The sequence below is a fragment of the Pygoscelis adeliae genome, unplaced genomic scaffold (assembly GCF_000699105.1).
Source record: "Pygoscelis adeliae isolate BGI_AS28 unplaced genomic scaffold, ASM69910v1 Scaffold113, whole genome shotgun sequence".
Classification (NCBI taxonomy): Eukaryota; Metazoa; Chordata; class Aves; order Sphenisciformes; family Spheniscidae; genus Pygoscelis; species Pygoscelis adeliae.
Genome location: NW_008825108.1, coordinates 4,608,640 through 4,623,196, shown reverse-complemented (window position 1 = coordinate 4,623,196; position 14,557 = coordinate 4,608,640). Strand labels below are relative to the sequence as shown.

Here is a 14,557-nt window from a genome sequence, read left to right as displayed (position 1 = left end):
CAGCAGGAAAGCATTCTCAACAGAGCAAGCAAAACTGTATAGACCAGCTACATAGAGGTTTGGGAACATCGCTATACCTATTTTGTCCTCTGTGAGACTGACACACACAAACACTGGAGGGGAGAAGGGTGGGAGCTACGTCTTCTCCTGGCAGAAAGACTGGCTGCTTTCTGACCCCTACCAAACATACTGGTCTATAAAGTGTTTTCAGAGGACATGCATTTCCAGTGGGGTCCTACCTGATGATCTGTTGTGCTCCATCAGCTGGTTGTCCTTGCCCAGGCAGATGTCACCCTGTGTGCTATTGCAGGCCATGTTCAAGTCTGTCTTGCAGAAGGTGGGCGAGCTGGCTTGAGGAGCAGGAGGGATGTGCTTCTTCCGCTTCCTCGGCAGTTTCTGCTTTGCCATGGCCAGGGAGTAGTACATCCCAAAATTGTTAACTATCACAGGCACAGGCATGGCTATGGTGAGCACCCCCGCCAGCGCGCACAGGGCTCCCACCAGCATGCCTGACCAAGTCCGTGGATACATATCCCCGTATCCCAGGGTGGTCATGGTGACTACTGCCCACCAGAAGCCAATAGGGATATTTTTGAACTGTGTGTGCTCACTCGCTGACGGGTCATTAGGCTGGGCTCCCACCCGCTCTGCGTAGTAGATCATGGTGGCAAATATCAAAACACCGAGTGCCAGGAATATTATCAGCAGCAAAAATTCATTGGTGCTGGCTCGCAGAGTGTGGCCCAGCACCCTGAGGCCCACAAAGTGCCGGGTGAGCTTGAAGATTCGCAGGATCCTCACGAACCTTACCACCCTGAGGAAACCGAGCACGTCCTTAGCAGCTTTGGAGGAGAGCCCGCTCAGGCCCACTTCTAGGTAAAAGGGCAGGATAGCCACAAAGTCAATGATATTCAAGAGGTTTTTGATGAATTCAAGTTTGTTGGGGGAAAAAACAACACGTACTAAAAATTCAAATGTAAACCATACCACACAGACTCCTTCCACGTACGTCAGGGCAGGATCTGTCTCAATTTCATACTGTAGCACAGTTTCTGTCCCGTTGATGACCTGCTCAGTTTTGTTTATAATAGTATTGAAAGCTTCATGTGTTTCCAGGCAAAAGGTTGTGATTGAAACTAGGATGAAGAATAAAGAGGCAAAGGCAATGAACTGAAACAAAAAGAGGGAAAAGAGACATCAGAACCACACAGCTCTTCACATTAATACTAACAATGTCAGTGACATTACAAATCTTCTACTGATTCATCCCCAAATGATTCACAAATTCGTATGCATAAAACTCTGCATCTAAGCCAGAAGAGAGCAGCAGACAGCTCTCTCATGTAGGCCAGGAGTCTGGGAGCAGGAAAAGTCTTGGTGATGGATACCATGACAGGCTGCAACTCATTCAGAAAGTGGCAACAAATTCTTTAATCTGTGATAAATCATCTGAATTCCATTCAGTTGTCAAGGTACCTTACAAACAGCCCCCATACACACCAACCACAGCAAGATTTGAGGCTGTCCACCTCTCACATAGTGGAAAATGGGGCTGACCCTAAAGGTCTTGAGATTATGGTTCAGAAATTCACACCTGGCCTGAAGAGCACCTCAGAGGGTCCCAGGAACAGATCCAAACACCAGGTTTCCTTTGGATTTTCAGTGATTCATAAACACAGGCTATTTACTGAAAATGCCTTCCGCGTTACAAGTAGAGTTGGTTGCACAGCCTGTTATGTTCGTAGTCATCTATCTCTTAGGCAGGACTAAGAGTAAACCTAGCAGAACCTCTCTCACTGCGGTGACAGAGCTTTGCCAGTGTGTTAGGATCCACAATCCTGCTATCAAATTTACATATCCATGACAATCTGAACAAATAGGGAAGTACAAATTCAGTTCTAGTAGAGGCACATGAGTAGATAAAATATAGTTAAATAACCGGGAGACAGCCCTCACAGAGGATTTAAGTCCTTTTAAAAGGACTTAAAAAACATTTACTGCCTGATCTTCAACTCAGTCATCACAGTCAAGCATTGAAGAAAAGAGAATGTCCAGGACAGGATCTCATAAAAATTAACACTGAGCCAAACAGCTGGAGGGAGAGATAAACTTTCTTACACCCAGTAAGATGCACCAAATGAAAAGGTGTTTTGAGGGCAGTTGTTCTTTTGCTACAATGGTTAACTTCTTTTAAGTGACAATTACCACCATGTTAGCACTCCAACAGCAATGGTTAGGTACACGAAGAGATTATCTGTTTAAATCCCTCCCTGAGCCAGGATTTATAACATGTTATCAATGTGTTTATTATTCTGGATTTTCAGCTTAATAGACAATTTATAGCCAGTGTTATCCTGGAAAAATCTCGCTGAAGACTTGAAGATTTTCAAAGGTGTTAGGGTCCAAAGAGACAAAAGATGTCTAAACAGGTTTTTGAAAATATCTAGTGCCTATGTGCTTCCTCACATATCTAGTAGCTTGAAATTTTGCCATTGTGTAATATCAGGAAAGAAACACATTTCTTTCAAAATGGCAGCAAATTACTAACTCTTTTGGCTTTTGATTTTTATAATTTCAAACTGTTACTTGCTAGTAAAACAAAAACATATGATAGGGATCTCAAAGCTTGAGGCAGGCTCTTCATCCTTTTTAATATTATTGATTTTAGTAAATAAACTTAATGTATTTTATGTTTCCCTTAATACTACTTACAAATCACTCAGGGTATCACTCTTTTAATCCGTTAATTCCTAACCTGAAACTGAGTACCTTAAAGAAGCCCAGCAAGTAGAAAAAAATATTATATTCTCTACTGGAAACAGCAGCTTACAGTCCGGGTTCCAGTGGTACAGGCAAGAGAAAATGTGGCAGCAAGATGCTGATATGTTACCACACCAAAATCTTGAATCTCATTGAAAAAATCTAGTTACAAGGGAGACAGAATAGCAGCCATAAGCAAGAACGCCTCTGTTATGTCACTTTAATCCAGGCTGCAACATTGTGGCAAAACTGATTTTTGTGTACTTCAGGTATCAATCACCGAATTTAGTATTAGCACTCAGATTTAGTATTGTGTGCCACAGGAATTCATTTGGGCTGGCACAATACTGAATGGTTGCATTTTTCTAACACAGAACATCATTAGTTAGGCAACAAAATGTTGTCTTTACAACAGGTAGAGAGAATTGCTTTTGTTCTGAGAAACAAGTTTAAATTTGCAATGCCGGCCTGGCAAACTTATTATGTTCAGACTCACAAGATCTATCTATCTACCTATCAAAAACCACCATATATCTACCTATATAACAGATTTACAGCTTGTTTATGGCTTCCTTTCCTCAATCAATGAAACAAAGTTATTACACCAAGCCCCTCAATTACAAATGCTCTAAATCTGTTATCTTTCAGAAAGGACTGACTCAGGAACTGAACTGAACACTTATCATCCAGTCTGAACTTCTAGTCACGAGTTAAGCAAATAATCTTACACTGTCTGGCTGATTTTTACCGAACAGGCTTTTCTGCCTTTGCCTTAACTATTGTCGTGGTTTAAACCCAGCCAGCAACTGTGCACCACACAGCCACTGGCTCACACCCCCCTGGTGGGATGGGGGAGAGGATCGGAAAGGTAAGAGTGAGAAAACTTGTGGATTCAGATACAGACAGTTTAATAGGTAAAGCAAAAGCCGCGCACGCAAGCAAAGCAAAACAAGGAATTCATTCACTACTTCCCATCAGCAGGCAGGTGTTCAGCCATCTCCAGGAAAGCAGGGCTCCATCACGCGTAACGGTTACTTGGGAAGACAAACGCCATCACTCCAAACATCCCCCCTTCCTTCTTCTTCCCCCAGCTTTATATTGCTGAGCATGACGTCACATGGTATGGAATGTCCCTTTGGTCAGTTGGGGTCAGCTGTCCCGGCTGTGTCCCCTCCCAACTCCTTGTGCACCCCCAGCCTGCTCACTGGTGGGGTGGGGAGCGAAGCAGAAAAGACCCTGACCCTGTGTAAGCACTGCTCAGCAATAGCTAAAACATCCCTCTATTATCAACACTGTTTTCAGCACAAATCCAAAACACAGCCCCATCCTAGCTACTCTGAAGAAAATCAACTCTACCCCAGCCAAAACCAGCAGAACTACAAAATTGCTGTGCATTCATAGCTCACTTATTTCTGGCACCTGACACCAACATACACAAAAAAGCCTCAGTCTTGTGTGAGACAACTAGAGTCAGCAAATACAACCAGATTTATATAACCTAAGTGAATTAATCTCAGCAGATCTTTGCAAAACCTCTCCATAACACGGATAGAGAATTTATCAGACTCTAAGCCACTGGTGAGATAAGAATGACCCTTGGTAGGCCCCTAGAGCATCCTCCAGCATCTTTCTACACAGTGAAGGAGGGAAAAAGCAAACAAATCTGTGGAGGTTGAGGATCACTGAAGCTAAGTCAGCACTGTAGTTTGCAATCTGGCAGGAACTTCTAATAAATAAAATATTGAGCAACCTCTTTAACAGCAACACTTTGATGATTTCAGACAACTGTGAACATTTTTTGTCTGAAAAGAACATAAAATTACGTTCAACCTAGCCAAACTAAAATTTACCAATAACTCAGATACAATAAGGATTAACTGTGCATTCAACAGTGCACTGAATCTAATAGTATGTAAATAATTAGCACCAGTTTCTGGGCTGTATTTCAGAAAGAGAGTCCAGATCCTTTCTAAAAAAATGCCAAATACCAAGGGATTAACTACAGGTAGAATTGCCTGACAAGCTATTTATTACTGTTTTGCTCAACATTGGCACTGTGAAAGGCCACAGTGCACTTGGCACTCGGCACTTGGCAAAGCAGATCGAAATTTTTAACTGTGCACCTACATTCAACAGTGCTTTATTGTCCCTAAAGGAAAAAGACAGTCATTTCCAAAATCCGCTGAGTATCCTACTCTTTTATCCTAAAGGCAATCATCTTTCAGAGGTTAGAACAAAGAAAGGCAAGAAAAAGCTATTAATCTGGTGACAGATTTCTTGATAATCCTGCAATTTCCATTCATAGCAATGTAAAACAATGAGATGTACATGTTTCACCATGCACACAATAGCACATACATCACTGATTTTGAGCAAAGACACTCATTCCTTTTATCTCTTGTTGCATTTTGTTTTAAACTGTAAACTCCTTGGATCAGGACATTCTGGATAGAGCTTGCACAGCACCTAGCACGATGAAACCTCATACACAAGAAGACCTACAATGTTATTGCAATAGTCAAAGGGTTCAGAGAACATGCAAGAAGAAAATGCAGTGGCCAATGCAAGAAGGAACATTTTATCAGTCAAAGAAAAATGCTTAGGGATTTACTTTACATTAACGAAGATACTTCCTTAGTATTATATTACATAATACTAGGCAATGTGTTGAAAAGACTCTAGCATGTTTTTCACAAATAGTTGTAATGATAGAAATGAAATTAAGTCATGTGCTAGCCTCACTTTATGCTTTCCTTCTGCTTCGTCCTAGTTCCATCTTCTCTCATTTTGAAGGTAATGAGTCTCTAAAAACACACACATTTTTGTTTATGTGGGCAAGCACCACATTTCAGACAAAGTCGGTACAGATCCAAACTCCCAGATTCTCTGGTGGATGGGACCAACCAAGTTCTATTTCTCAGTCCTCTTAAGGTTCACAATAATTGGGGTACCATACACAACTTTTGTGTGGGTTTTTTTTTAATGAAGCACACAAATCTAAAAGGAGTTAGCCTGATCGTCATTTCAGAAAGGTCACAGCAAGAGACAATTTTTTGTTTGAATCATTTGCAACCTTTCACCGTGAGAAGTTCTGAAAACTTAGGTTTTGACTAGTTGCAAGACAAATTCAGCCTTGGTATACAGGAAAACAGCTTCATCGACCCCTTTTTTTAAACCAAAGATTGTGGCCCAAGCACATGGCTTGAAACTTTGGAAAAAAAGTTGAAAAAAAGTCTTCAAATAAGATCCAAATAATCAGGATCCTTTTCTCATTTCTTAAAAGTTTTTAAAAAATAGTTGTTTCTTGTTTGTTTCAATGGATGAAAGAAAATTATCTTTCTTCATCTGGGTTTTCTTTTTTTCCCCTGAGGGACAACACTTTTCTAAGTGAGCGAATGGTTTTACAGACACTCCTGGGCCACCAAAACAGTCTTTTTCAAAATTGAAATTAATACAAATTGAATTAATAAAAAGTTCAGTCCATTTTTGCCAGAAGAGAGCAGTTAAAAGTTACAAAAATGTTCAGTATGTAATACATTAGCATGCAGAATGTTCCTCATTAAGTGGTTAAAGCTCTCAGTAGGCTGCTGATTCCCTCTGCTCACATTTTGAAGGCAGTGTGCACCCAAGTTTGTTCATGTGTGTCAGCATCACATTTCAGACAACGTTGGTATAGATTCCAGCTCCCAGCTTCTCTAGTTGATGGGATCACCAGAAAAGCTCTGTTGCTGAGTCCTACTAATGTTCACAGTTAAGTGGATTAATCATCTACCACTTGATTTTTAATGAAGCACGTAAATCTAAAGTGAGTGTCAGATGCCTGCAGATAACTTGCTGGAAGTAGAAAACTTTGTGATTCCTCTTTTGCATTCAGTGACCCATGGGGAACTGAGTTGCTCAGAGTTTAAAGCAATTTCAAAAATGACAACCAATTCTAGGACTGCAAATAGAGCAGCCTGTGGATTATCAGAACTTCTGTGCATCCAATGTCATGTTTTACCTTGCACATAGCTCCTGAAGTGCCTTGAAGAAATCAAGGTCACTTTAAAAATTGTGGCTGCAAATGACCTGACAACAGTCTTGTAGGCCATGTCTGGATTTCACAGTAAGAAAAGGCACCTGGTCAGAGGATGCTGTGGCTCACATCTAACCCACCTGCCCAAGTTTCCTTTCCAACGCAAACCCAGGCATGGGACTGGTTGCACCACTTGTTGCTGTCCTGTGATGGAGCCAGGGCCTGACTTCAGTCATTCTAAAGTTTCTCAGCTTAGACACAGCCCAAATAAAACAGCAACAGAGCTAGAAATTGATCCTCACACTCAGGTGTGTTATTCATATTCATAAAATCACTCATACCACTCCGTATTCAAGATATGCTTTGTTTGTCCACCCCACACCCTTAAAACAAGCTATTTCTACACATTTAGTATTCCAAGATGGACGGGTCATAGTCAGTGAAGAGGTTAATGCATAGTTAATTGTTGGTAGTCACAGTCACCCTTACTTCTTGTTTCATAGTTAAGTTTTGAACAAAATCTCTCACAATATTTCAGTATTTTCCCAGAAAGAGACTGTATCCTGCCTCGATACAACTTGTTCTGAGGTTGGATCTTAACACCTCCTCCTTCAACTTCCCTCACTGTGTAATGTATATTTTCTAACATGAGTATTCAATAGCACCTTTTAAGGTTTAGTTAGTTCATCTGAGTTTCATTCCAGGACTTAGAAGGCTTGCCCTTGACACGCTTGACTACAGAAAAAGAAAACTACTGAATATTTAATAAGCCCTTGGAAATACAACATTTAATATTCTCTAATGCAGATACAGAATTGCCTTTAAAGAAGAAAGATGACAATGTTGCTTTAAATAAATATCTTCACAGGCACATTATGAGACTTGATACATGCATGTTGCTGGAATTCAAAACAATTTAAAAAAAACAATAATCCTCCCCACCACACTTAGTAGACTAAAAATACAGCTATAGGGAGACCGTCACAGAAAAGAGATTGTGTTTTATTTCTTAAAGAAACCAGCTTTGATGGCTTGCTCACTATTGAAACCAAAATCCTGCTTTCATTACAAAAGATAAGAGTTTACTGAATGACTTAACTTTTCCTGACCAAAACAAGAGTGGGGGAGTTTCCACAGTCATGAGTTCTTTGCTTTCCCACCAGATCATTCTTGCTAAACAGAACCCTCAAAACAGAGTAACTTTTCTGTTGGATAACAAAATACTTAAGAGGAACGCAGTATTTTTTTTTTTAATACCATACTCATTTTGAAAAATCAAAAATAAATTTCCATACTTTGGAGATTTAAAAATTATTTCCAGTGATGTCTGTTCACATCTGTTAGTTTAAGTCTCATCTTTTCATAGTTCAGAATATGATACAAATTATTCGAAAAATAACTGATTCAGTTTCTTCCTCCTACTAACCCCCTGACCACAAGAAGTAAGCTAATCTATGCATTAAACGCGTCCAATCTCATTGACTGCAAATACGTAGTCAGATACATTCATTACAAAACTGTATTTTACAGTTTTTCTTCATGTGTACTCTAAGATTCATTGATCAACACTATTTCTTAGAATAAGAGAGTTATAAGTGGTTATACCAGAATTAAATATTCCCATCACAAACATTATAATCTGATGTTGACTTTTTTTTGCTGTCAAGGTTCAGGAAAGAAAAGTCTTTCTTCCTGTCAATCTTCCATATATTTGTCCTGTAATATTCTCCACAAGCCTTTTTTATTCTTCCAGGAATTCAAACCCTCAGTTACTTTGTGGAATCCCCCTAGTTCTGTAGGAGTGAGACCCGGTCAAACAGGGAGCAAAGCCAAAGGCACGTACTGCTTTCCAATCAGTCACAACTAACTTGCAATGCTGATTTTCAATCTAGTTTTATAGCTGCTTAGTCATATAAAACCAAAGTCTTAAAACAAAAAAAAACATAAAAATTCCAATAAATTTGAGGGATTTAGGTGTTCAATGAAAATATGACTCAACTATGGATGTTACTTAAGCAGAAAAAGAAACTGCATTTGTAAAGTACATGGCATGCTTCACTCTAATGAGTAGCAACTAACATTGGAATGAAATCACAGAATTAGATACCACTTCCAGCTTTAAAGAGAGTTGTCTCTGGGTTTAGATTTGACAGATTGTCCTCATTTCTGATTTTAACACGATAGATTTTTTCCCTCTGTTTAATTTCATCTGGCTATCAGGAGACTGCTAAAATCATAATGTGATTTCAGAATGAGCTCTTGTGACGACCTTGCCTCTCTGTATGGTTTAATGTTCTGTGGGGTGAAATTTAAACGTTAACGTTCATTTTACACAAACCCAAATATCTCACCAAACAGATCATCAGTATCTTTACGACTCTATTTCTCAAAGTTGCTATTCTTCCTTAGCTATAAGCTTCCCTTGGAAAATTATCTTTTCATGCAAAAAAAAAGGAAAAGTCACATATGTTTTTATGGTGTGATGCATTTTCAGTGCATTGCATCTGGGTATACTAAGTAAGAAACCAAATATCATCAGTAGCCACTAACCGAACTACTGGCATTTAAAATATAAACTCAAGGCAAATATACTATCAGTTTGCTTCATCACTCATAAATCATAATCTCTCACATTATCACTCTCCAAAGATTAAGGAATGGATACAGACACAGCATTTTAAATAAATATTCAAGGGAAAAACAAAAACATGATACATGAAGTATCAGGCACTAAGACCAATTTAATGTCTCTAAAAATCTGTAATTCATCCTCCTTCTGGGGGATAAGGTGGAATGTCAGCATTAAACTGTTTTTTAAATGTCTACATAAAGATTTAACAGCCCAACCTTAGCATCCTAATTGGGAAACTGGCCATTCTAATTTCTCAACCAACATCAAGCCACAGTTGGTAGATTTCTTGCCAATATTTTCATTTTCATCCTGTGAAAGATAAGTCTACTCTTTTCAAATCCCCAGTACAGTTCTTCCTCATTTGTACTCTCTCCTGCTAACATTATTTGGCATTCAATTTAACAGTTAACATTCTGCTGCTACAATTCTACACATAGTCATATTTGAATGAAAAAAAATCTATATATCAATACACTTTTATTGATATAATGTTTAAGAACAGCCTATAAGTAATGTTATGCATAGATTTACAGCTATTTACAGATATACAGTATTTACAGCTCAGACTGGCTACCATCTGTACGTAGTAGTCGGAACACAAATGTTCTCTTGCTTGCTCATTCTTTTCCCATTTGTTATAGTTTTACAAAGCAGTTTTCCTTCATTCCCAGCTGGAGCACAAACAAAAAGGTATGAATGCCTCTTTTCATATTCAGAAATCCAGGTCCACAATTAAGTCACTCTAACTCAGCTGTCAGGTAAACCAGCACTCTGACACCAGTTTGACCCAGATACGTATCTGACTCAACAAATCTTAGGCACATCTACATTTTAAAGCAGATCATAAAGAAAACCAGTTACAATTATGCTGTATTTTAATTGCATTTAAGTGACATATATCTTCCCAAAGGATTCAAAACTGATTTACAAACCTACTCTGATATAGACACAGGTTCTGCTGCTCAGCATGGAAAACTGCCTTTGCTGAGCAACTTGGAAGATGTGACAATGCGTTTCAGTGGCAGGGCCACACTTCATGCAGTCGGAGTCCCTGGGACAGGACTGATACGCTGCCCAGGACGTTCCCTTGTACTCCATCCCTGATTGCCTCACGTCCAAGAAAATTACTAACTTCCTAAATGGACAGTGCCGCTTCCCACTAGGCAAATCAAAATCATCTGACTTTGTTGTCCCATTGAGTAGGTAAGTCAAACACGTCTTGCCGACACACAACGTATATCCCACTGCCTGTTTTTTTCTCCTGAAGACTCATCAGAACTGCTTGAAAAGTAATTATGCTGCCTCCAGAATCTTCCTTTTCCCATCCACTTGAATTTATCAAGCTTGTTTCACTTGTGATATTTCTGAGCTGTGACTATCGCGGCAATGATGTTTTAGGTCTTACAGCCAGCTGTGCTGATTTTTTTAACTAGACTTGGCATTTCTATTCCAGCAATCATTTTTTTAAAAAGGCATCAACAAGGCTCACTTTGACCTTGCTTTATTGAAAAGGTCTGCATGCTTACGTGGCCTGATAAGCAAACCACTGCCATTCATTCATTAAACATTGCTATAAATCTATGCACTCAAACAGGCAAAATATTTCTAGCGGCTGCAAAAATGCAATGGATGTTCTTCTTGGAGTCAAGGCAAAGGTGAGAAAAAAAGGAATTCTCAGTCCATATTCTGGGTCTGGTATCAGACATTCAGAGGCTTCTTATTACTAAAAAAGCATCTTCCAGAAAGAAGCTAAAATTCTCTGAAGGGCTGAAGACGGAAGATTTTGAAGGACCCATTTCAGCCAATCCCAAATTTACATGCTGAGTTGAATTAGCCTCTTTGTATGCTTTGTTTCCCTTCCCTAAACTACCCACCATTCACACCATTACAGCAGAGATTAGGCTCTGGGACCTGGCAACTTGAAATACTATACAGGCAGTATCTTTCTTTCTGCGCCTGATTTATCATGAAAAGTTTTCATTTGGCTCAATGGGTCAAAACTGGAAAAAAAAATCTTCAGTGTAATACTATTTATTATTAATAGACTTTCACACCCAGGCAGACAAATGGAGAAAAGAGACAAATTCTTAAGAAGACAAATTCATGAAAATTCTATTATAATGTCGTTTGCCTAGTACATAAATCTCATGTGCATTAAAATTACAGAAACATTTTCAGCCCTATCATTGCTGTATCACTTAAGCACTCAGGCTCACTTACGTCTACTTTGTCTCTCACTCAAAACAAGTCGGATGGCCTAATTTAAAACTACACTTGGGTGAATTTAGAAAACTTTAAGATTTTGAGGCTTGACATCCATTAAGATTTGTAAGAGCCCATCTTAGCTTTCACCAGAGAAGCCTTATAACCAAACCATATAACCTTTTTTTGCCATCCCAAATCTAATCAAAACATACTGGAATTATTTATAAGTTTTCCAGGCCCATGTCTTTCCTGTACAACATAGTAAGACTTCTACTGCAAGTGCTGGAATAGAAACTACCAAACAATTCTTAAAAATTGAAGGGACGGAGCCATTTCCAAGATACCCAAAAGTGTATGCAGAGCCTTCAAACAGCTGATTACCAGGTCTCTTTTGACTGGAAGCTCTGTCTTCCTTATACTGATTAAACAGCATTGGTTTAATTTTTCATACCTACGCCACAGTAATACAATACAGTTGATATTAACTGGTACCCTTGTTTCATGATTGCAAATTAATTACAGGAAAGCAAAAACATAAGGAATAGGCTACCTAGCCTATGGCATTGCCTAAATCTTAGTTGCTTGGTATGGTAGTCTTAATGATGAGCTTTCAGCAGGTTTTGTGGAGTAATCTAGATTTAATAAAAGCAAATGATGAACACAGAAACTTCATCCTATGGCTTCTTACGGGAACTGTCACAGTTGCAATCCAGTAGCAAAACTCCTCTGCCATTTGCACTAGCAGGGTAGCCAACAACATGAGTAGTTTAACTGACTCACAGTAGAGCACGCAGTGCCAAGACTCGGCAGTCTCAATCTCCCTGGTTCTGACATGAAAAACCTCTGGGGAGCACAATTTTTTTCCCCATGTGTCCATAGCTTGCTCCTTTCTGCATTTCAGACTCCAGTGTGCCCCTGCCCTGGTATTGCCTCTTCCCTGTCCTTCACTCCCTTTCTCAACCCCAGCTCAGGTTTACAGTTGGATCCCAGACTTTCCTCCTCTCTTCTTCTGAGCAACTAGTTCTTACCTATTTGTATATCTATGTCCTGTATCTCCAATCACTCATTTTCATATGCAGTTCTCTCTCCAGAGCTGATGTGCCTCCCCTCTTCCAGGGTCCTCCTCCAGCCTCAGCCTTCAATTCACATGCTACCCTGGCTCTTTGTCCCAGGCTGTTTGCTCAGCGAACCCTGTTTTCCTCCTAGTCTCAATCTCTGTATCTTTCTACCTCCCTCCACATTTCTGGAGGATCTTCAAGCCCTTCTTCTCTGACATAAATCACAACCACCTTCCTATTTCCCATCTCCAAAAGCAACTTCATCCTCATTCTGCTCCAGCGCTGATACCACCCCATGGTATCCTGGTCCAGGCACTCTCCGGTATCTTTTCTGCTTCCACTCACATCCTCATCAGGATTTTTATGCCAATATACTCTCCCTGCTTTCTGTGACTTTTACATTTGAATCTGAAGGGCACACATACCTGCAAACTCATCTACTTTTTCCAACCGAATTACTGGTCTAATGAAAGATATTATTTCTTCCTCCAAACCTGGCCTCACTTTGAGGCTGAAGGCTTCCTCCCCCACATCAGCTAGATGCCAGGAAAGCGGAAGGGAGCATAGGATAAATGCTGACCTTAATTAAACAAATCTACCATCTAATAAAATTAGAACAGTTCCTCTTCAGAGGAAGATTTATGCCTTTCTATAGTCAAATCACTGGATAGTCTATAAAATAAAAACTATGTCTCAGCTTTAACCTTTTCCTAGGCCAGACAAGACAGTGTCCTTAGAATTCCTCCATGATCTCACAGAAGCCTCTGAAAAGTCTTTTAAGATTAAAAAAAAAAAAATCTTTGAGATACCTAAATTGATAAACTGTGTACCCTAACACCCTGGTACAGCTGAAATTGATGAACTGTGTACCCTAACACCTTGGTACAGCTGAAAGAGTGATCACTTGGAGAAGAGTTTGAGGTCAGAAAGGCATTCTTATGAGAGGGGTATGGGTAAGGCTGTTAAAACTCCTGTGCATGAGGTATGTGAGTATGTTTCAAGCTCACAACACAATAACATAGATCAAAGCTAAATTTAGAGACAGTGAATTATTCATTGCAACAGTAGTCAGCTAGGCTTATCCAGACTCTCAGGAACTGAACACATCACCCCAGACAACACTAGTTCATACATACACATTGTTTTTTCAGCTCTATCTTTTGGCTCCATGGTGCAGAAAAATTGCATTGGTCAACCAGTTGCCCGGAATCTTGTTGAAGGTTTTCCTAAAGATAGGTAAAAAACTGTATGTAGCTTACTTGCAGTTCTTAATACATTAAAATTCCATTTACCCCTGTCTCCAGGGATGCAGAAGTGACAGTTCAATTGAACTGAGAAAAGGAAGGTAAGAAAGAGAAAAGCCACCAGTACGACAGTTATTAGGATACTCAGTCAACTGTGACGTTCAGATTTCATTCCTGCCCTGTTCAAAGCAGACCCTTGAACTGAGATGAAAGATAGTTCAAGTCCCTCCTCTAGATCCTGGGAGAAGCATGTTTAAGCATATGAAAAAGATTACACAAGTTTATGAGAGGGATTATATGACACTGGGCCTGTGATAACAGAGAATTGGACTCAAAGACCCAAGAGGCTCCTCCAGCCCTCTGTCTCCATGAATATTTCCAAATCCAATTTACACATTCATTTAACACATAGATTATGTTCTAAGCTATTACCATTGCAAGCATTAGCATGGAAGCTGCATACAGCACCATTTCAAATGTATTCCTATTATTTAATAGCATCCGCATCGCCGATGTTATTTAGCTTAAACATTCTCTTAGAGCTTTATCACCAGTTTGCCCTAGGGACTGACACTAACCCTTATACTCAGGGCTGGACTAACTAGCACAATGACAAATACCAGCGATGTTGTGCACAGACCAT

At 39.6% G+C, this 14,557-nt stretch overlaps 1 protein-coding gene across 1 annotated transcript in view; it reads right to left on the bottom strand.

Annotated features, from left to right (window-relative positions):
• Positions 1-2,211, bottom strand: part of KCNC2 (potassium voltage-gated channel, Shaw-related subfamily, member 2) — an 11,574-nt gene extending 9,363 nt beyond the window's left edge. Inside the window, exons 1-2 of the mRNA XM_009327663.1 lie at positions 2,206-2,211; positions 240-1,170 (exon numbers count right to left, since the gene is read on the bottom strand). Of these exons, the coding sequence (XP_009325938.1) occupies positions 240-1,170; positions 2,206-2,211 (937 nt within the window). The remainder of the gene's footprint in view (positions 1-239; positions 1,171-2,205) is intronic.
• Positions 2,212-14,557: the final 12,346 nt, after the last annotated feature.